At 41.0% G+C, this 24461-nt stretch overlaps 1 protein-coding gene across 9 annotated transcripts in view; it reads left to right on the forward strand.

The window, feature by feature from the left end:
• The window catches only part of LOC111081473 (proton-associated sugar transporter A), a 235664-nt gene that overhangs the window by 60272 nt on the left and 150931 nt on the right, over positions 1-24461 (forward strand). For 6 of the 9 annotated variants that reach the window (XM_041594724.1, XM_041594723.1, XM_041594725.1 and 3 more), the window contains exon 2: positions 13695-13957. The exons of the other annotated variants lie outside the window; for them this stretch is intronic. In XM_041594724.1, coding sequence (XP_041450658.1) covers positions 13695-13957 — 263 coding nt within the window. The remainder of the gene's footprint in view (positions 1-13694; positions 13958-24461) is intronic. 9 annotated transcript variants of the gene reach the window in all.

Below are 24461 nucleotides of genomic sequence, written 5' to 3' on the forward strand. Positions count from 1 at the left end.
AACATTTTATTAAAAATTGTCTAAAATGTATTATGAATTCAGTACCTAGACACGCGAATAATCGTACACTACATAATATTAAAAAAAAACCGATTCCGTTCGACACAATTCATATAGACCATTTTGGGCCTTTGCCAGCCATTCTTTCAAAGAAAAAACACATATTAGTCATAGTGGACGCGTTCACAAAGTACGTTAAGCTCTATTCCGTGAATTCAACAAGCACGAAGGAAGTAAACTCCAGTTTGGGCAGATACTTTGAATATTATGGTAGACCAAGAAGAGTGATTAGTGATAGAGGAAGTTGTTTCACGTCAATGGAATTCAGCTCCTTCCTGGTGGAGAACAATATTGAACACGTTAAGGTAGCTACGGCATCTCCGCAAGCGAACGGTCAGGTCGAGCGAATAAATAGAATAATTAAGGCGATGTTAGGAAAAATTTCAGATCCCATTCAGCATTCCGATTGGTATAAATTGTTAGGTAAGGTCGAGTACGCAGTAAATAATTCAGAACATTCAACTACGGGACAGGCTCCCTCAGTATTGTTGTACGGCGTATATCAAAGAGGACTCGAATTTGATTCACTTAGTGAATATCTAGAGGATAAAGCGGATTTGGCTCGGAATCTGAATGCAGTACGGAAGACATCAGGTGAAAAAATTCGGAAGGTACAGAAAAAAACAAAGGAGGTATTCAGGAAAAACCACAGAACACATATAGTACATAACATTGGGGATTTTGTGGTGGTGCGGAATGTCGATACTACAATAGGTTCAAATAAGAAATTCATACCAAAATTTAAAGGCCCATATATTGTGAAAAAAGCGCTACCAAACGACAGATATGTGATTACAGATATAGAAAATGGTCAAGTAACACAAATACCCTACGAAGGTATAATAGAAGCAAATTGATTAAGAAAATGGGCAGACTGGCGAAATGGTGTGTCGTAATTGATTCTGAAAATATACCGTAATAATATAGATATCTTAAACAGCTTATATATACTAATCTAAGCAATCAAATTGATCGGGTCGATCAAAAGGTCAGAATGGCCGAGCTGTTAAGTAGTTTAAGTTTCATTTGTATTAACACAGTTGTAAGAATAGCCCTAATGGCACGAGAGCACCCCAAATAGCTATCGAGTAACATAATGTGAACTATCGATAGACTATCGCGGACCAGCGATCGATACCGGGATCGGGACCGGCATTGTGAGAATTTGGAGGAACAGCGAGGAGTGAAAAATTAAGAACATTGTATTTAAAGAATAAGAAGCCAACTAACACGCTATTAAATAAAGCATTTATTTATATAACCGCGTGCTTGCCCCTTATTTCATCGGAAGAACCCCATCACAATACTTTTAACACTAAAACTATATAGATGTATTGTGTTTCGGAAGAGGAACCCTTTATTACACTACTCGACAAAACCGAACTTTTTTTTTCCTCAAGGATCCAAACCGACTTTTTCTGATAGATATGGGGCTTTAAAATTTTTTAAAGAATTATGGTTTTTTTTCTATGGCAGAACTTTTTTTTGAAGAATTTTTGAAGTCTGGTATTTTTTTTTTAAGCTTTTTTCAGAGGTAGCGATAGTTTTTTTCACATAACTTTAATATCTTACGTCTGGTTGTACAGAACTTTGCTATTTTGAAAAGGTAATTAAAACAGCTAGAAGTTGAGCCCAAATACTTTGTGATTTCAGCTTACCGTCTGGGAAATAAAAAGCATTGAAATGCAAAAATGATGATTTTTGTGGGGTATTTTTAACGAAATTTTGACTTTAAAAACTCAGGAAAAGTCGAAAAAAAATTATATCTTGTGTCCTCTATTTTTTTGTGTATAGGTGCGTTAATTTGGCGTCGTTTAAGGTATCGCTCATTAAAATCTATGGAGAGACTTTGGAGCTAAAATTCGTTAACCAAACCTAAAAAATGGAAAAAATGGAACAAAGCAAACGAGCAAGGGTTGTACATTTGGTACCTGATCGCGTTCCTTTGTTCCCAATTGGCAGTTGGGCCCGCCGCCTTCAAAAAGGTATTTTTTGTTCATTTTTTCCATATTTTAGGTTTGGTTAACGAATTTTAGCTCCAAAGTGTCTCCATAGATCTTAATGAGCGATACCTTAAACGACGCCAAATTAACGCACCTATACACAAAAAAATAGATAACACAAGATATAATTTTTTTTCGACTTTTCCTGAGTTTTTAAAGTCAAAATTTCGTAAAAAATACCCACAAAAATCATCATTTTTGCATTTCAATGCTTTATATTTCCCAGACGGTAAGCTGAAATCACAAAGTGTTTGACATTAACTTCTAGCTGCGTCAATTATCTTTTCAAAATAGCAAAGTTCTTTACAACCAGACGTAAGATACTAGAGTTATGTGAAAAAAACAAGCGTTACCTCTGAAAAAACCTTTAAAAAAAAATACCAGTTTTCAAAAATTCTTTAAAAAAAAGTTCTGCCATAGAAAAAAAAAAATATCATCAAACCATTTCTAAGCCCCAAATCTTTAAGAAAAAGTTCGTTTTGTTCCTTGAGGAAAAATCGTGTTGACTAGTGTTATTTTCCATAACGGTAATAATTACGCTCCCATAAATCCGACTGGATACGTAACTGGCGCAGCCGAAAAGACCTTCTGACAGAAGAATGGGACCTTCTATCAGAATGAAAAACCAAAATATAACAGCATGGATGAAGAAAATCTTAAGATAAGTTATATAAAAACATACATACATATATACATATAAACATAAAAAACAAAAGTCTTATGAACGTGCTTGATGAATGAATTCCTATAGGAATGGATGGTGAAGTGAAGTTATAACAAAAAACAAAATTAATACACATTTGCCAAAAGTTTTTTTTCGTGAAACCCTGGCTCCACCCAAAGTATCCTTTGGTTTTTCGTGAACACCTGGTTCCTACTTTTCCTTTCTTTTCATTTGATGGTGACGAATAAAACACTTCGATATTCACGGAACACAAAATTATTCTTTACGCAGCTTCATTTTCCATTATGTTTTGCTGCAGTCTTAACACTTAACTCTTAACACTAAAAAATCTCAAAAGTGCGACGCAGCGCGATCCAAAAATACCAAACCAATGTGGGAAAATTTAGTGTTCAAAAATACAAAAAGAAATTAAAGAAATTCTATATCGGCTGCAATGCGTTCATCAACATCCCGGGCCGCCCTGTTTGACATCAGCTGGTAATTGAGAATTGCTCAGCAGTCCCCAAACTCGTAGGAGGCCATTCTTGCATATTATCGGTGAAAGCTTGAGCAGCTGAGAGCGGCTCCGAAGTGGCTTGTTCTCCTGCAGTAGATTTCGATCCTCCTTGAAACATTCCTGAGCCGTTTGTAGGCAAAGAATGCGAGCCGCCTGGATCTCCTCAAATGCCAGCATTTTGCTACTTGCCAACATGCCTGATTTAGGACCAGGGCCCTTTGGAAGAAGCGCAAGACGTAAGCTACAAGGCGAACCAGTTTTGTCCACGACGAGACACGCTGCATCTGGGCTTCAAGCGGTGAAAATGAGTCGACCTCCTTAGTTGTCAATGCGGTCGTCTACACTTCTTCTTTACCATAGTTTAGAATAGAATTTTTTAGATCTCAGCTTTACCGCGAGATTTTCTGGATCTTGCAGCCATGAAGGTCCCATCCACCACAAGTCGAAATTGAGCAGCTCTGCAGCGAACATGCCTCGTGTGACGCAGTCAGCGGAATTTTCCTTTGTATTTACATGATGCCATGCATTGCGTGGTATTGCATCGAGTATTTCTGATATTCTGTTTGCAACAAATGTTTTAAGCTTCGATGGTTGCTGTGAAAGCCAAGCTTGAACTATAGTTGAGTCGCACCATGCATGAATGTAAGTTGTTTTTTAGGTATAGTTTATTAATATTATATCGCGGTGCACAGGTAATGGTAAGAATAGTTGGGCTTCTGTAACTGCTTGATATCGGCTGATTTCTGCTGCTGCTGGTCAACGTTGTTTCTCGTTCTGCTCTTATTGCTGTTCATCTACTGTTACCGCTGCTGCTCTGCGGTCACTGCTGTTAACCAATGCTCCTTCAGTGGGCCGACTTGCTCACTCCCTGTTACATTCGGTCATCCTGATTAGTCATCAGTCCCTGATGACCATGCGTCCTCGTTTTCTACTGAAAATCTCCATAGTTTCATATTATCGTTGCTCGTGGTCATATTATTTGGTCCTTCGACGTTTGCTGCTTTTCGAACATTATAGCGTCCACCTCGTTTCATGTTGGTCATTTTGTATGGTCCTAGCCATCTTTCTTCCAGCTGTGAATTGTCTTCTATGGCCACGAGATCTCCGACTTTGCATTTCGCATTTCCGCTTTTTATCGAATTGTTCCTTTTATCTGTTCTGGTCCTGCTGAATGTTTTCTTTTGCTTCTTGTCGCATCTTCTGTCTTTCGTCGTCAAAATTATCAACCATGTCCTTTTCTATTAGCTGAAGTATATCGCTATCTGGTCCACAACGCATTTTTACACTGAAAGCGTAAATGGACAACACTTTGTAGATCCATGAACAGTACTATGAATAGCCCTCTGAACTCCTCCGACGACAATTTTGAAATGATGCTCAGAATAGATCGGTTTACTCGTTAAATTTGTCCATTGCCTCTTGGCACCCCTGTGGTGCCCATACGTGTTCAATGTTCTCTTCCTTCACAAACTCCTCAAACTAGAACACGTAAATGCTGCTCCACGATCGCTTACAATCCGAGCCGGATTTCCAAAGATATCAGAGCATTCCTTTAACTTCTTGAGAACTTCGTCTGCGCCTGTTGTTTTCGTGGGATACATCCATACGAACTTGCTGAAGCTATCCACCATCGCGAAGATGTACTTGTACTGCTTTGAAGTAGCATCCATCGGCCCCAGGTGATCCACATGTAGAGTATGAAGCGGCTCTGATCCTTTGTCGATTTTATGCAAAAATCCTTCCTTTTTGCCCAGCTTTTTGTTGTAGATTATGCATTTCATACATTTCCCTATGATCTGCAGTACTTTTCCTTCCATATCCATGTGGGATCCAACAGCTCTGCTGTACGGCATGCATTGTTTTTTGGGAGGCGAAGTGTCCTGCGTTTTGAGCCTCGGTTATTATTTCTCTCTCTAGTGATGTCGGTATCGCCAGAAAATCCGTGCCTTTCACAACCTTGTACACAAGACCAGCCTTCAATTTGAAGTTGTCATATGGCCTACTTTTCAGAATTTCGGAAACTGCTTTGATCATCGTATCCTCCTGTTGGGCTTTCTTATTCTTGCTGTGACCTCCGACGATACCATCATCACATCAATTGGGTATCGGCTCAGGCAATCCACATGCTTCAGACGTTCTCCTGCTCTGTGTTTCACTTCGAAATCGTAGTCCTGCAGGTACAGAACTCATTGGGCTACCTCACGCGGAACGTCCTTCTTGATTAACGTTTGCTTAAAAGCGGCGCAATCAGTTACGAGCTTAAAGTTGGGTCCAAGTACATGTACTGGCGAAATTTTTAGCATGCGAGAAAAATAGCTTTGGCTTCCTGTATATAGCTATGCTGTCGTGCTTCAGACTCTGACGTTTTCTTACTCCAGAATAAGATCGGATGCAATTGTCCTTCGTGCCACTGTAACAGCGCGGCTGTGAACCCGTCCTTCGACGCATCAGTATGTATCTCGGCTTTTGTATTCCTGCGATAGAGTCTCAACACCGGCTCGTTCACCAATGCTTCCTTTAGTATGGCGACCGCTTGCTGCTCTTCCAGACCTTTTTCAAATTGGACATCTTTTCGCAGAAGATTCGTTTTGCGATTAGTGAATACTTTTTATAAATTTACGGAAAAAACCAGTTAATCCTAAAAAGGACTGCACAGACTTCCGGCATTGGAAACTTTCTGATGGCTTTGGTTTTCTCCAGTCCAGGCTTGATCTCTCCTCCTCCAACTTGATGGCCCAAAAATGTAATGGTCTTCCACTTCATCTTCAGCCCGTATTCAACTGCTGCCTCAAAAACCTTCTTCAGCTTTCCCAGGCATTCGTCGGCGGTTTCGGCGTGTATAACGATATCGTCCATGTACAAGTCTAGAACGTTTTCATTTATGAGGTTTTGAAATACATAGCCAATAAAACGTATGAAAACAATCTTTCAAAAACATCTTATTCAACTGACGATAGTCTACGCAGACCCGGTTGCTCCCATCTTTTTTTTTTTAAGATTACTGTCCGACTGGCGAAATTCGATGATGAGCGTCGTTTTATCCCAGCGTTGGCCCATTCATCGACCTGCTGCTTAACGACATCGGCTTCGCTAATGGCCACTCGACTTGGCGCATGTCGAAACGGTGCTATGTTCTCATCCGGCACGATCTTCAGCATGATCGGGCACACGGTAGTCTGCTGATATCCTCCCGGCGTTGACATCATTGTGAATCTGGATATGAAGTCGTGTCCCAGCAGCAATTCGCATCCGATGGCATTATCGGCCACAACAAGGAACTTGTGTGCCAGACACATTCCGTCGATCTCCACTTCTGCCATGAACTGTGATGTTCACGCGGAGCGTGTGATGTTGATTCCAAGTCCTCTCAAAGTTGACGAGCTTGGTTGCAGAATTACGTTTGGCTTACAGGACACAAAGAATATAGCCACTATAACGTAAACTGCAAGTAAAATCCCTGTTTCTTTTCGGATCAGGACATGCCTGAATATGGAGCCAGACATCTGTAGAATGTCCTGAATGTGTCAATGCCTTCTGGAGAATGTGCTGGATCGTTTGCAGTCAATTTGGATTACAGGATACAAAGGATATAGCCATTATAACGTAAACTGCTAGTAAAATCCCTGTTTCTTATCGGATCAGGACATGCAACGCCTCCTAGCCATCTGTAGAATGTCCTGAATGTATCAATGCATTCTGGAGAATGGGCTGGATCGTTTGCAATCAATTTGGAATACAGATCATAAAGGATATAGCCAGTATAGCGTACACTGCAAGTAAAATCCCTGTTTCACTATAACTCAACAGTTTCTTATCGGATCAGGACATGCCACGCCACATTTCTACACTGACATTTTTAAGAAAGAAACATCTGCACCGGTGTCTATGAGCCCCTTGACTTGCACATCGTTGATTTTTAGAGACTTTTTCCTCGTATTCCACGTTTACGGCAGCCGCACTCGGGCAGTCTTTCGACATGTGTCCAGTCTGATTGCATCGGAAACACTTCAATGCAGCTCGGCAATCCCTGCGTAGATGGTCTAGGGATCCACAATTATAGAAGTGCTGTTTCCTCATATATAAACGATCACTCTTAAACTCCTGTATAAGTTCCTAACGTAACTGGCCGTACTCATACACTGCTGTGGACTCGAGGAAAAGAGCGGCCGTACATGTTATTTTTGCTTGGACGTATTTTTGTTTTTCGTTAAGTCCATATGCATCAGCGTTTAGCTCGAAGTTGTTGAACCACTCCTGTGCCGACATATTTTCTCCACTGAATTCTGGAATAATTTTGACAAAATTTCCCACTACCAGTCTTGCATCATTTTTCTTGTCAATTTCATCAGCACTAATTTTCATCGAGAGAAGTTGTACTAGCTGTTGGAGTGTCTGTGTGTTTTCTTCTATGACTGCTGCACTCATCGCTTCATTGTCTGTGTTTCGGCGATAGTTCCCGCATGCCCCTGATCCACTTGGGCTTTCGTCTTGCTGTATATTCTTGGCTGTTGGTACGCTTTTATTTTGCGTTATAATTCTACTGCGCAGTACTTTTTCGGGCTGCCCGCTTGGACCAACCTTTTTTTCATGGTTCTGCTTTTCACTCACTCGCTGTCTAGCTGTCTCGCTTCTTCTGCTGGCGGCTTCTGAGACTTGCGGCGCAAAACTTTTCTTCTGTCTCGCTTTATCTTCTAACGGCTTGTGAGACATACGGTATACAAATTCTCACTTTTCGTTGGCAATACGCGTCCGGTTGAGCCACCAAATGTAAGTTGTTATTTAGGTAGTGTTTTATTGATATTATATCGCGGTGCACAGGTAATGGTAATAATAGTTGGGCTTCTGTAACTGCGTGACATCGGCTGATTTCTGCTGCTGCTGTTCAACGCTACATCCGTCTGCTTAGGTTATCTTCTTACTACTCCTTCTGATGATCTTCCTCTCTGCTGTCTTCTTCCTCTGCCTTTTCTGCTTATCTGTTATTGTTTCTCGTTCTGCTGTTAGTGCTGTTCATCTACTGTTACCGCTGCTGCTCTGCTGTCACTGCTGTTAACCAATGCTCCTTCAGTGGGCCGACTTGCTCACTCCCTGTTACATGTATGTCAATGTTCTCATGCTGTAGAGCAGCTCAACAGCTGAGCACTACACAGCTCGAGCTGCGGTAGTGATTGCTGCTTCAGCGGAGCAACTCTGGTTTTTCCTGCGATGAGTGAAACAGATACGGTGCCATTTGCCTGTACCAATCTGCTGTAGACGACTGCGGAGTATGCCTTAATGGAAGCATCCGAAAATCCATGCAGTTCGATGTGATCCTCCTTGTTGTCAACAAATCGTGGCAGACGAAGTTCCTGGAGTACATTTAGGTCGTTACGGCATTTCTTCCACCAATCACCTATTTTTTGGGGAAGTTCTGTATCCCAGCCGAGATTGAGAAGCCACAATTCTTGAAACAGAATTTTAAATTGCACCACCACCGGTGACAGAATACCCAGTGGATCAAAGATGCGTGCCACGTCCGACAGCACTTGTCGCTTGGTGCTGTCCGGTTTCGACGAGAGGCAAACGTTGTATGATAAAGTATCTTTTTCTGGATCCCAGTGAATGCCAAGAACTTTTGCTGGAGAATTGAGTCCCTAGCCTTGAGTAGTGGTTGAAATTAGAGTTACGACAGAAATACGCGATGAATTTGAGACCCGTTTTCCAAGCTCCATGCCTGCACGTTCCATTAGCTGAATCAATTCATCTCGCATGCAAGTAAGCTCTTCCTCTGTGTATGCTCCCGTGAGTACGTCGTCCATGTAAAACTCCTCCTTGAAGATTTTAGCTGCATTGGGAAACTCGTGTTGATGGTCGTGAGCTAGCTGGTCCAGGACCCTCACTACCAAGAATGGTGCGCTAGACGTGCCGTATGTTACTGTGGAGAGCTCATAGTGCTTGATAGGAGTGCTTTCATCTTCTCGACATACAATGCGCTGGTAACTGCAATGATTGGCAGCCACCCAGATTTGTCGGTACATTTTGACTATATCTAACGAAAAGACGAACTTAATCATTCTGAAGCGTATACAAATTGAGAATAAATTTCGCAGAATACTGGGTCCAATGTGCAGCGCGTCGTTCAAGGCCTTTCCGCTAGTATCCTTAAACGAGCCGTCAAAAACCACCCATAATTTTTGTGTAATTACTGGAGGATGTGGCAAGTAAAAGCATGGTTTCTTGTTAATGTTGTTGGAGCAGCAGCAGCAAAATAGCATAGTATAGCATAGAATAGCATAGTATAAGAGTTATTGGATTGTTACGCTCAGTCGCTGTTACGATCGTTCGATCGGCTCCCTTCTGGACTGGGGCGAACGTTGGCATCGCTGGCTGCGACCAGTGCATTAAATAGATTTAAATTGAACGGCTGTCTTTTTCTCGTCTCTGTCGCTGACACCGAATACCACCGTTTTCGAAGCACCACACCTAGAGCTGCTGGACCGGCGTCATTCCCACAATACCGTTCCGGGAAAATCATTCCGGATTTTTCAAATGTCTTCTGGCGATAGTTCTCGCATATGACCCAAGTTAAGATAATCACGAGTAAACAGCACATACTGTGAGTGCAGATCGTGATCTCGTTCCAGGCGACGTTCAACACCCCTGAATCTTGCTAGTGCTCCGTGTATTGCATCCAAAAACTGTTGACTAGGATCTTTGAACTGCAGCTCGACGATGTAAAGCCCCTTGGAGTCCCGAGTGTGTGTCTTCATAAAGTGTTGCTCAACGTCATCGTCCTCTGGTTCCCGATGAAATTCCTGGTTGACATCCTCCAACTCCCAAAAGCTTCGAAGCGATGCGTCAATGTCAATAGCCGTGTGTATTGTTGTTGTAGATGATGAGCTGCTAGTCGTAATAGAAGTAATGTTCCCCTGGCTGTCGAATATGATTTGGCCGGTGAACACGTTCCACACATCATTTCTGCCCAATAGGATATCCACTGGCGCTAACGATTGATAGTCAGAATCTGCGAGATCGAAGCCTTCGAATGCCTTTGGTGCAGCGGCGTCAATATCGTGTCTTGCCAATGTTGAGGTGATTTTGCTGAGTACGTGCGCGCGTACAGCAGCAGCGCGTTGCAGCAGCCTGCGAAGTAGCATTTTCTATGTGTAGTAGAAAGTGGTGACGAGTAAGGAAAAATTTGCATGTGAATTTGGATTCACACTTTCGTGACAAATGCCCAAGCTTGAGGCAGTTAAAGCACAAGGACCAAACTTCGGACAAATGTAGATCTTGTGTTCCTTGGAGTTACATTTAAACAAGCTGCTTTTTTCAGCGATACCATAGCGTGTGACGATCGCTTGGCTTTGTTTTGTTGTGCCCCAGCCTTGAAGTCTGTGTCAGTCTCACTTTTGCTTAGGTCAAATTCCTCGCAGCGTCGGTCTAAAAACTTAAGTAAATCGTTTATAGTTGGCGATTCCAGTTCCCGACTTCCTTTAGTCCATTTGCATCGGGTTTCAGCGTCAATTTTGGCCACAATGAAATGTATAATCCAGCAGTAAATTCACAAATGTATCCAGCAGAGTATTTACAATGTGACGTTGTCGGTTGTAACGCTCCGTTAGGCAAGTCCAAGCAGCAGTATAAACAGCTTCTGTTATTGGCATATGTCGTATCAAATCAGCTGCTTCTCCAGTAACATATGTCTTCCAGTAGTGAAATTTTTGAATGGCTGTCAATATATACCCCCTATTTCTCTGCTCGTTTAGTGAGCGTGAGCAAGAAGGAAACGTCTAACTCCCGACTAGCACAGTTTAGTGAGTGTGAGCGAGAAAGAAATATTTGGCTCTGAAGTGCGCAGTTCACTTTTTACTAGAAAAGGCAATGTCGAAAGGATTTACAAGCGTTCAAGAGTTTAATGAATTAAGACCTTCGAGACCATATCACATTAAAAGCATAGCTTGGTGCAAATTAAAGAGTGAATACATCAAAAAGTAACAGAGACCTAGTCCAGAAGGTAAAAAAAAAACCTATACATACAAGGGTGCCACAGAAATCACGCGCAGAGGATTTCCGCTTAAAAATTTCCCCCGTGCCACAGAATTCCGAGCGATTTCATTTGTCTTAGCATTGTCACAAACCAAATTCGAACTAAGGCTAGGGCTGACACCTTTCAAGATTTCGAATAGGGTTCATTTTGCAGTTTTATTGATTTTATCATATCAAAACAATTGGTTTTTATTTTTTTCTATTATGATATAAAATAATTGATTTTTCAAAGCTGTACTTTTATAATTTCAAAGCAAAAAAAAGCATCCCATATCTCGCGAGTCAAACAAAACCATGTATTCGGCAACTCCAGCAGTTGTATGGCAACTCTCCGTGCATGGCAGCAATCAGCTGTTAAAAAAAAAATAGACATCTAAATTTTACTGTAAACTTAATTAAAATGCTTTTACCGAGACTGTTGGCCATCGAAGAACTACCGAGGAAACATATTAGAATACAAACCTTCTCAGATGCGCATCGGACTCGTTTTCACTTTGAGACGATACGTATGTGGTTTTTGTGATTGTCTTCTCAAACTACTCCTAATTTAGTTCATTAAAATTACCAGTTTTTGGTATAATGATCGCTATGCTTCTATTTGTGCTGCCATGGCTCTGCGCTTAGTCGAACAGTGGTTTTTGACATAAATGCAATGGCAATAATGTGTAGAAATGGTTTGTTAGTTTTTTTCTGGCATTTTGAAGCGATGCCACCTGGTAGAACTACAAAAGGCTACAAATGTTTTCACAATTTGCACAAAAAGTATGCACACGTTTGACATAAAGGATATTTTACTGCAGTGAGCTATTTTTTATTATGCTTAATGTTGAGCTACTGAGCTTTTTCAATAGCGTAGTTTTGCGATATTTTTATTAACGAGACGATGGTTGTTCAGGTTAAATATGGTTTATTGTTGTGAACAGTATAGAAAGCGATACAGAGTCAAAGGGATAGCGAAAAGTTCGAGTTAGGTTGATGACGAGCCGGTTGGAGAGTTAGCTGGATTCCAGACGGGGTCAAATTGTAGGCGCGGGGGTCGGTACAAGACGGTGTCGGATTGAATAGCTCGATTCCAAGACGATGTGCAGTGGTTGCTAGATCCAGACTGAATCAAAGGGCAGGCGGGCCGAATTGCCTGTGATCTAATGCGAGCGAGAGAGCGAAAGGTCGAAAGAGTGATAGCAAAGCAAAGGAAAGAAAGGCGCGAGATGAAGAGGCGAAAGAAAACGGCTGCATAGGCTGCTGCCGTGCGGGAGCATGAATGCGTGCATAAGTTTGTAGGTAGATGACACTTTAGTACAGTGGGCAGTGCAAACAACGAACAATAATAAGGATTTACTCTACTGCTGCATCACCGGCTATAATCTATGCATTTGTCCACTATTTGGCTGCGTATCAAACACTTAAATAAAGAAAACAGAATGCTTTTAATAGAATTAATAGTAAATATCTTGCTCCGAATTCGGCTTAAGAAAGGTGGCATTACTGTATTAACTTCAAAGGTCCGAATCGCCCTAGGTGGCCACCTCAGACTGCAGCGGATTGAGCGCGGAATCGTTAACTGAAAATTCAGTCAGCGGATTGGATAATGATTTACTAAAATGCTTATTTTATTAACTTTATTAACATGTATAATGTTAAATTATTTGGATCAGGGTTTAATCACCAATTGAACAACCTTTATGGTAAAGTAAGAGTCGAATCGTTTTAGGTGTGTTTTATGGGTGTATTGAAATAAATCGCTGGATAAATTGTGAGCGATTTTGATTCCGCTGAAAAATCGGTGTGTGGCACCGCGGAATGGAATTGAGGTGGTTTTCCAGCGGAAGTGATTTCTGTGGCACCGCTGTATAAGAGCTAGAGCAGCCAAATTTTGTTTCCAGACTAATGTGCTATCACACTACTACAACTGTATTTAAAAATTTCGCCTCGCCCTCCTTCGCCATTACAAAGAACGAAAATCTGTGGCATCCACAATTTTAAAGATACGATAAAACTAAAAATGCATTATCGTAGAAAATCACCATATCTACCAGATGCAGAATCTGAATCAGATCGGATCATAATTATAGCCAGAATGAAGAAAGTTGCTTCCCCCACCTCCTTCAGCAAGAAACCCTTTTTTCGCTCGCACGCTCTGCCTCGTTATGTACGCGACCGCCCGCTACCGGAGTAGAGTAGATCTAAATGGTACATGTAGAATCTACATGTTAGATGTAGAATATACATTGTAGTTGTAGATAGAAAATAAAAAATTTTTAATTTTGTAAATTCTACATAAATCATAAGCTCTCAAATTTATATACAGCCTGAGTACGGGTATAAAAGTAGAGTCACGTCCCCAGAAGCGACTCACACGTTCCTTCTCGTTATACCGTGTAATTATACTATTTAACTAAAATATTATGAATTTTTTTTTTTACAGATGCAAATCTCGCTCTGAGTTAATACGTGTATCTGCCGCAGTAATGGGCATTGAATTTTCGTACGCGGCAGAAACAGCATTTGTGTCTCCAACACTACTGAAAATCGGAGTTGAGCATCAGCATATGACATTAGTTTGGGCACTATCTCCTCTAGTCGGCTTCTTTTTATGCCCAATACTGGGATCATTTTCTGACCGATGCAAGTTAAATATGGGACGACGACGGCCTTTTATATTACTTCTCTCTATCGGAGTGGTTCTTGGTAATAATAACACTAGTCAGCACGATTTTTCCTCAAGGAACAAAACGAACTTTTTCTTAAAGATTTGGCGCTTAGAAATTGTTTGATGATATTTTTTTTTTTCTATGGCAGAACTTTTTTTTGAAGAATTTTTGAAAACTGGTATTTTTTTTTAAAGTTTTTTTCAGAGGTAGCGCTTGTTTTTTTCACATAGCTCTAGTATCTTACGTCTGGTTGTAAATAACTTTGCTATTTTGAAAAGCTAATTAAAACAGCTAGAAGTTAAGCTCAAATACTTTGTGATTACAGCTTACCGTCTGGGAAATATAAAGCATTGAAATGCAAAAATGATGATTTTTGTGCGGTATTTTTCACGATATTTTGACTTTAAAAACTCAAGAAAAGTCGAAAAAAAATTATATCTTGTGTCCTCTATTTTTTTGTGTATAGGTGCGTTAATTTGGCGTCGTTTAAGGTATCGCTCATTAAAATCTATGGAGAGACTTTGGAGCTAAAATTCGTTAACCAAACCTAAAATATGGAAAAAATGAACAAAAAATACCTTTTGGAAGGTGCGGGCCCTAAAAGCTTACAAAAAAAATACCAGACTTAAAAAATTCTTCAAAAAAAAGTTCTGCCATAGAAAAAAAACCATAATTCTTTAAAAAATTTTAAATCCCCATATCTATCAGAAAAAGTCGGTTTGGATCCTTGGGGAAAAAAAAAGTTCGATATTGTCGAGTAGTGTAATAAGTACATATTTAATTGTGCACTCAAAATTGACAGGGCCACACCTATATAGAAATTCTAAGGAATTTTGTTATAGCTTGGGATCGTAAAATTAAAGTTATTGTTGAAGGAGTGGAATCCCTTTTTTGACTACAATTTGCATCCCATACCTCTCGGGCAGAACAATATAACAATAAGATGCGTAACGAAATACAATTTTTTGTATTTATAATCTATAATCTATAAATTTGTATGTAAGCGGCTATCTCCGGAACGTGAGCACCAAATGATAGCCAGAGAATGTAGCATGGATTGCAAATTAATCAAAAAAATCTTAAATTTGGTCCAAAAGTGTGTGTTTAAACGCCTATTTCATTTAATTTCTCCGCAAAGCGTGCACCAATTTGCATGTTGATTTTTTTAAATGATAGCCAGAGAATGTGGCATTGTTTCTATACAAAAGTTTTTACTTTTCTATAAATAGGTTCTACGAACATTAAAAATGTATCCAAAAAATCTCAAATTTGGTCTAAAAATGTCTATTTCATTTCATTTTAAGTCATTCTGTGAAACAGAACATTTTATGATAGATTTTGCTTTTATACCTTTTTGTTTGAAAAGTGTGTTCTGAAAAAATTGCAATTTGTGTAAGTATATTTGTTGTTCTTGATTACGCAAGGGAACAAGGGTTTTGTTGATTAAGAACTGAATGTTGGTTTTAAGGTAATCGGGGCCACTGACGCTGAATCCAACCCTGTACTTGGTTTTTTCCTATCAGATCGAGTTTTCGCGATATACCGTTATATCCAAAATTAAGGCACTTCCCTTACATATAGTGGAAAACGTATAGTGGAACTTAAAATCGGTTAACCGTATTCAGCTAAAAAAAATCCAAAATCCAACAGATTCAGTGATATCGTTGTAGTTTTGAAAAAAAAAAATTAGCGATGAATTCATAAAAAATAAATTCATTTAGTTCGCAGCTCAGTTAGCAGCGAAGCGCGAAGGTCTGCTAGTTGTTTATATATATCATATGTTTAGTTTGTTTTTAAAATATAGAATGTATGAATATAATGTGAAGATATATGACTTCACATACTAGTAATTGTCGTTAGGTTATTCAGAATGCGTTGTCATAAGAAACGGGTTTGCTGAAATTTATTATTGCCTGAAATTTATTTACCGAAATTGGGGTTAGGGGACGAAAATCCTTTTGAGACTTTAATCCGTTATCTATATACATATATATAAAAATGGCTCGTACCGTACCGCCTACCGTTCAGACGTGCTTCGTGACGTGCTCCGGCCCATGATCAGATTGTGAGACACCTGCAACAACACGGAACGCCAGCTGATGCGCAACAGATAAAGAAAGAGGCTCACTAACCAGGCATTTGATACCAGACCGTGACGGAAGGGCCACTGACGTATATCAGCAAATAAAAATACAGGTTGCAAACGCTGAAAACTGGAAATTCTCATGGAAAGTGGGTAAAAGTGACTCTTGAGTGAAAATTGATGCGGGAGCAACAAAAACAAAGCCAGGCGTGGCTTAGCAGACTGGAGCAAAGCAGCAAGGCCCGGAACCTAATTTTCAAAGGCCTAGAGAAGGAAGATTCCCCAAAGGAGAGAGTCGAAAATTGCTACGGGGTAAAATGGCGATCACGAACGCATCAGTACGAGAAACCCGAGTGCTCTACCAACGAAACAATAAGATGGGAGTGCTGGTGGAAATGGAGAATGCTTCAGCGATAAATGAGGTATTAAAAAATGGAAAAAAGCTAGCGGGTAGTTCAGTCTATATTGACAGAGACCTTAGCCAACAGCAGCAAGAAAACAAGCTGGCCCTGGGAGTTTGTCAGGAGGTTGAATGGGATCAACAGGAGCATGCAAATCAGAGTTGAACCGGACAGCTTAGCGCAGCATTTAAAAAATCTACCCCTACAGCACAGCCAAGCGATACAGCACTATTTTGCTTCGCCATACACCGTAAATAGAGAGCTAGACCAGGAAATATCGCAGTGGGAAGTCAAGGCAGCAGTGAACAAGAGCAAAAACTGTAAAGCCCCCGGAATCGACCGGATACCAGCAGAATTCCTAAAACACGTTGTCTTACGAAGGTATTCAACACAATTTGGAATGCAGAGAATGTCCCAGAAAGCTTTCGGCAAAGCATTATTTACCCGATACACAAAAAAGGCAATGTCACTGATGCAGCGAACTATAGGGGGATAGAATAGAATATATGCGAATAGAGTCCGATCGTGGCAGATGGTCGTGTTCTACTTCGTTCCTCCAACAAAGTTTTATTTTCGACGCTTAATTGAATATAATTGTGTGTTATTAGTGTACCCTGTGTTGTAAACTGACCGTGCAATCTGTCCACTACCTGTGCTCGTTTAGTTAGCGTATTTTTGTGTTTTAATTTCATATTTAAATTCAATCGCTCTTTTTCTTTTCTTCCTTGCATTCGTATTCACAGCTTTGTTGTTGTTAACGTTTGCTCGATGCACTCTCTCTGAGCCACTCTCTACTCCGTTCTATCTCCGTTCTTACCGTTTCTTCATACATACTTGCACTGACGCTCTCTGTTCGTCGCCTCTTCGTGCCTGCCTAAAGATCTGTGTTTATCTCGTTTCTCTGTGCTTAAGCTTTGATTGCTAACTCCGCTTCAAGCGGCCACCGTCGAACGCTTGTTGTTTTTCGATCTTTGTTATTGTTTGTGCGTTTATCTGAGTGTTCAAGCGTGTGAGACAGCTTTACCATAAACACCGACTTGATTGCTACCTTTTCCCCATCTATTTTTCTTTTTCTTTCGGTCTATAATGAGTCTTATAATGAGTACTTGCTGTACCAAAAAGTGCCGCTCGGTAGCCGTAAAGCAAATTTTCACCTACTGCTGACTGTGTGACAACATGGCACATACGGTATGCGCTGACCTCGGCAAAATTGGTGGACGCGTGGTCGACTTAATTAAGTCTCACTGTGGCCTTAACTGGACTTGCTGGGACTGCAGGCAGATTGAAAGCGACATGCGAGTTTTTATGCGACAAACTCATAATGATTTCGCGGCCGTCAACTCTGGATTCCGACTGTTCCATGAAAAGTATCTTTCTATGCAGTCTTATTTCAAAAATCTTAAAATTTTGACTGAGTCGCCTAAGAGAAAGAAAAGTAACAACAGTCTGCCCACTGGCAATAATGGTGTTTTCCTTGCAGTTCCTGGACGGGATGTTAATGATGATTCTGGCGCTGGAGCTTCGGTGCCATGGATGTGGAGGCTCCGTCTGCCTCGGCATCCATCGTCAACCCAGAATATGACCCATCATCTGCCGATTCTGCCCTTCGGGTTGAATCTGGTCTGCCGGTTCTACCCAATAGTTCTATCATCCCACCTTCTATCCTAACTGCTGTCGCCCCACTAAAATCTATTTTCGTTTCTCGACTGATGGCATCGGCTACGGATGTACTGGTCAGGGACTTTATCTTTTCTGAGCTTGACATTGATGATTCCTCAGGTCTTGTTGTCACTAACTTTAAACTTTTAACTTTAAAGTTAAACGCAACATATCTTCCTTCAAAATACTTGTTCCTGACAAACATGTCAGTAGTGTGCTCGACCCCTCTTTCTGGCCTGAACATACTATCTGTCATGTGTTTACCAATCGTCCCTCTAGCCCGGAACGACGAGTGGGTGTCCTTCCAACTCCATATCCGACTGCTTTAACTTCTGTCCATCCAACTCCATCTCCGGCAGCATTACCCTCGGCCTCAAAAAACAAATTTCTCCTCTTTCCCTTAAGATAACCTATCAGAATGTTGGTGGCTTGGGCAGTAAGCTTAACAAGCTATATACTGACGGTGCATCTTTCGGGACTGATGTAATCGCTTTTTCTGAAACCTGGCTCAACTTCTCTAATTATGACTCCGAGATTCTTATTAACAAATTTAATATATATAGGTATGATCGTCCATCTCGTTGCGGCGGAGTCCTGATTGCTGTTCGTTCGAACATAGCTTCCCAAATCGTTCACGTCAAAGGGCTTAACAACATTGAAATTATTGTTGTTAAGCTTTGCTGGCCCTCTTCTAAGCTCTTTATATCCTGCTCTTACATTCCGCCGTCCTCCGAATTCTCCACTTATATGCTTCACTTTTCCCATCTTCAGTCTATTGCGTCCCAACTTAATGACTCTGATCGTCTTATAGTCCTTGGAGACTTTAACCTACCTAATATCTCATGGTCTCATGGTCATATATTATACCCATTCATAAAAAGGGCTCTAAATCGGATGTTTCAAATTACCGTGGGATCTCCAATTTATCCGCAATTCCCAAACTCTTCGAAAAAATAATTACTTCACAGCTCCAACACTTTTGTTGTTCATTATTCTCTGAATCGCAGCATGGATTTGTAAAACGTCGGTCTATTTCGTCTAACCTCCTGGAATTCTCCACTTTCATGCATAAGGGTTTCGCTAAGCAGTCGCAAACTGACTTAGTCTATACTGACTTTAGTAAAGCCTTTGATTCAGTGAATCATAATCTGCTTATTCATAAATTATCTCTCCATGGGTTTCCGCCTAAACTTCTTTTCTGGTTGATTGCATACCTTTGTAATCGATCTCAGCGTGTCTGTTTTAATAACTCTCTTTCTCTCTGTTTCGTCGGGGGTACCTCAAGGTAGCCGTCTTGGCCCTTTGTTGTTTAATTTGTTCATTAATGATCTTCCCCAAGTCTTAACTCATTCCCGAGAACTTATGTATGCGGACGATGTGAAGTTATGTTTCTCCTATAGCGACCCCATGTCCCCGTTATGTCTCCAATCTGATCTTGACGCCCTCAACAACTGGTGCTTAATAAACATTCTTCCCCTTAACATTTCCAAATGTAACGTCATGACATTCCATCGCAGCAAGCCCTTCCTCTTAGAATATAATATCCATAACTGTTCCTTAAACCGCCTTTGCAAAATTACGGACTTGGGAATTATCTTTGTACCTAATCTGTGTTATAACTCACACATATCCGCTATTTCGAATAAAGCCAGAGGCGTCCTGAGCTTTATCAAAATATGGTCTATGGAGTTCACCGACCCCTATACCACTAAACTTTTATATGTATCCCTTGTCCGGCCTATCCTTGAATACGGTTCCTGCGTTTGGTCTCCGCATTATCAAAAATATCAGGATATGATTGAGTCCGTTCAAAAACAGTTTATCCTTTTTGCACTTCGTGCAAATTGGGACCCCTCTAGACATCTTCCTTCTTATGAGAGTAGGCTCCGGCTCCTCGATATCCGCTCTCTTGAAAGCCGTAGGATTTGCCATTGAGTGCTTTTTTCTTCACAAACTTCTCGCTGGTGAGGTTGATTCCACTGCCCTCAGTAGCCTTCTTAGCATTTCTGTCCCTTCTCGCCCGACTAGGCATTTATTTCCGCTTCATCTTCAACTCTGTCTTTCTAATTACTCTGACCATGAATCTTTCCGTAGCCTTTTGCCGTAACTACAATACCTTCTTCCATCTGTTTTCCTTCGACACTAGTTCTATTAAGGTAAAATCTTTGTTAACAAACAACTAAAATTAAGTATCTTAACTTAATAGGCTATAGGCTATTTCCTGACCACAAATTGCTGTGAGCTGGACCTTAGCGCCAATAAATTAGTCCCATTAGGTCAGGATAATATCTATAGTCTGATAATCCATGTTCTTTTCCTTTTCATATTACGTTATAATTTGTTAGTTTAACTGCTCATAGTTGAACCTTATTAAATAAATACAAGTACATTCCTGAGTCTCACCTCCACCATTTTGTCGTCGGCATCTCTCTCGGAGGACTCCATGTCTTTCCCCTGGTTAGGTCGCCTGCATCCGACTCGTAGTGGTCCAAGATGTCGTCCGACATCTCCGAAGCTACGTCCGACGCCGCGGTTTGCTTTCCGCTTCCGGGACCTCTGACAGGTCAAGATCAGGCTGGATCTCTGCTTGCCTGCCCTTAGAGTCGGATTTGTAGGGGGCTATGGTCACCTTCCGGTATTCCGTCTGACTTTTTCAGGAGCTCGAGAGACTCCTCATTAGGGACGAGGATTATCTGGCACCTCTGTCCAGTAACCTCATCCACCTTGGCCACCTTCCAATCGGCTTTAGGAAAGTGGGGGTTGCAGACCTGCAGAACCTTCAGGATCTTCTCCGGCTCTGCAGTTGGTTTTTGTTTTTGTTGGCAATTTTTAGATCTTGGCATGTTGTTTCCACGAGTCGGCGGGAAGTGGATAGTCACCAGAGTCATAGTCCGCTTGCCCCGGGAAACCTAAGTTAAACTGGAGGTCGGCAGGTAGCCAGAGTTCGCATGTACAGCACCGAGCTCCCCCTAGTCCGAGGGTACAGTTATGGCGAGACAGACCTTCATCCGTTAGTCCCCATGTATCACCCGAATAGCTGACGGCTGGGTTGGTGTGAAGCCTTGTATACAATTACCATGAACGACGTGCAATAATGAGTCCTAGAAAACGACGAGAAACAATGATACTAAACGTAATGATCAAGAACGATGACGGCGACGCGAAAGCGTCTGTGTGGTATAAGAAGAAATCTTGACTTTTGTTCGAGTGTGGCAACGAGATTTTTAAAGGATTTGGCAAAAGTCAAAAATAATATGAGCGCTTTGGATGATTTGAATACACCACAATGTATCTCCGTAATGAAGTATTGGACTAGCTGTTGCAAGATATATCCATTGCATTATACGTTTTTGAAAGTGGAGGGCTATCGTGACGTTCTTTACACATTCTTTTAAATTCAGTCTCCCATTGAACTTTCTGGCAACCCTAAAAATTAAATACTTTTTACTTATTTGTGAATAACAAAAGTTCTGTTTTCGAAGGATAAGCTCTCAGTCGCGTGATTTTGTCCATTTTGACAGTCGCGCGAGCTTTGCGGTCAGTAAATCGCAGAGTTTTGAGAGAGTTTTCCCAAGAAGATAATGGCAACGTGGCGCAGTGCGAAAGCTTCAGCCGACAAGAGGTTGCAAAATTCAAAACTTTTATGAGCGCATTGGATAAAATAAATGCACTCATGTAATGAACAAATTTCCAGAGCTTTCAAAAATCTATCTTATCAGATACATAACACTACTCGACCAAATTTAACTTTTTTTTTCGAGCCAAGCGGACTTTTTGTGATAGATTAGGTGCTTTTTATACCCGTACTCAAAAAGAGTTAAGGGGTATATTAGATTTGTGGTAAAAGTGGATGTGTGTAACGCAGAGAAGGAAACGTTTCCGACCCCATAAAGTATATATATTCTTGATCAGCATCAATAGCCGAGTCGATATAGCCATGTCTGTCTGTCCGTCTGTCCGTCTGTCTGTCTTGTTGAGCGCCTAGATCTCAGAGACTATAAGAGCTAGGGCAACCAAATTTGGTTTCCAGACTTATGTGATATCCCACTGCTACAAGTGTATTTCAAAATTTCGCCCCGCCCCCTTCCGCCCACACAAAAGACGAAAATCTGTAGCAGGCACATTTTTATAGATACGATAAAACTAAAAACGCAGTATCGTAGAGAATGACCATATCTACCAGATTGCCGAATCTCAATCAGATCGGATCATAATTATAGCCAGAATGAAGAAATTAATTTTCAGTTGCTTCACCTCCCCATCCCGCGCACGACAACGCAACTCATTTTCCTTCTCGCTCGCACACTCTGCCGCGTTCAGTGCGCGAGCAACCCCTAGCGGAGGAGATGTAGAATATGAATGGAACATGTACAATCTACATGTTAGATGTAGAATATACATTGTAGATGAGATGTAGATAGCAGATGTAGCAAAAAAATATAAAATGTAAAATTTTTTTTTTTTAATTCTAAAATTCTAAAAAATCATAAGCTCAATAATGTATATACTGACTGAGTACGGGTATAAGTAGAGTCGTGTCCCCAGAAACGACTCACACGTTCCTTCTCGTTTTTATTATGACAGAACATTTTTTTCAATAATTTTTGAAAATTGGTATTTGTTTTAATTCTTTTTTAGAGATAGCGCTTTTTTCACAAAAGTTAAGCCCTGGCCTTGAAATGTCCGGAAGAGCAGTAGGCAAGGTGGGAGAATTGATGACGCGGTAACTTTTGTGTTTTTTGGTTATTATTAATGCCTTTATTCGTTTTACTTTTTTACAATTCGAGACCTGCTGGTCTTGCTAGTAGTGCTGTAGGCTGGTGGACTGCCAAGGTAGTGTCTTGAGTTTTTGACTGCCTAGTGCAGTGTCTTGTGTGTTTGGGCTGATGGACTGCCCAGTGCAGTGTCTTGGGTTTGTGACTGTCTAGTGCAGTGTCTTGTGTTCGGGCTGATGGACCGCCTGCTGATTTGGCCGAGCTTGGACTTTTTAAGCAGCTGGCGATCGCACCTGAGATCCGGAAATAATTGTTTATTGTTAACTTATGCTTATTGGGTGACAATAATTGTGGGGAGTGGAAGTGGGTCGAAGCTTGGTGCTTCGTTGACAATTGGCTATGGGTCAGTGTTGTTGAGGAAGTGTTTTGCTGAGACTGCATCGCAGTAGGTGCGGGCTGCAGTTGGGAATTGGGTTTAAAAATGCGGTTTTGCTTACTCTGCATCGCAGAAGGTGATAGCTGAATGGTAGGTCGATAGTTCGAGGCTGAGTGGTTGCGAAATATCCCAAGAAGTGGGTGACCGAGAAAAAGAGTTAAGAGGAATATTAGATTTGTGGCAAAAGTGGATGTGTGTAACGCAGAGAATGAAACGTTTCCGACCCCATACAGAATATATATTCTTGATCAGCTTCAATAGCCGAGTCGATAGAGCCATGTCTGTCTGTCCAAAGACAATATAAGTATAACATGCGTAACGCTCATACATTTCAATTGCCATATGCAAGACAATTTTTCGGCCAGCGACGAAATTCGCGCCATCTCGCTCGCACAAATTTGAGAGCGTACGAATCTAAAAATAGAATCCGCTTGCATGTGTAAGTACACACAGAACAGCAAGTGCGTATGTGTGCGTACTTGTGCTCAGCGGACGATTTTCGAGACGGAAACCTTTTTATGAGTTGAGAAACGAAATTATATACCGGCGTTGAATACGTCGCATCTTGAATACCCTAATGGCAATTATTCCAATGTGAAGTCATGTATTAAATATATTATGTATTTTTATATATGTATATCCGATCATCATTATCGAATATACCATCTTAAAATAAATTATCGTTGGAGGGATATACATATACAATATAACAGTTTTTTAATATTGGGGTGGTAAGCGTCTTGCAAAATTAACTTACACTTATAAAGTGAAGGGTATATTTCGACAGCGCTGTAAAAAACGTATGCATGTGCACACATACAGTCGTCGCGACGACTCGGCTCGGCTGTCGCATCGGCAAAGAACCAACTTCGTGTGCCTTCGTATGCTGTATGCATACAAGAGAGCGGCTGGCTCTAGAGCGCTCTCTCTCTCTAAAAAATTTCAAGAGAGCCTGGAGCCAGCTCTAGAGCCAGCCTCAAAAATTCGTGTGCAGAAATTTCGTATGGCGTTACGCATCTTATACTTATATTGTCTTTGGTCTGTCCGTCTGTCTGTCTGTCCGTCTGTCCGTCTGTCCGTCTGTACGTCTTGTTGAGCGCCTAGATCTCAGAGACTATAAGAGCTAGGGCAAACAAATTTGGTTTCCAGACTCATGTGATATCACACTGCTACAAGTGTATTTCAAAATTTCGCCCCGCCCACACAAAGGACGAAAATCTGTGGCAGGCACATTTTTAAAGATACGA

Source organism: Drosophila obscura, unplaced genomic scaffold (assembly GCF_018151105.1).
Source record: "Drosophila obscura isolate BZ-5 IFL unplaced genomic scaffold, ASM1815110v1 contig_36, whole genome shotgun sequence".
Lineage (NCBI taxonomy): Eukaryota > Metazoa > Arthropoda > Insecta > Diptera > Drosophilidae > Drosophila > Drosophila obscura.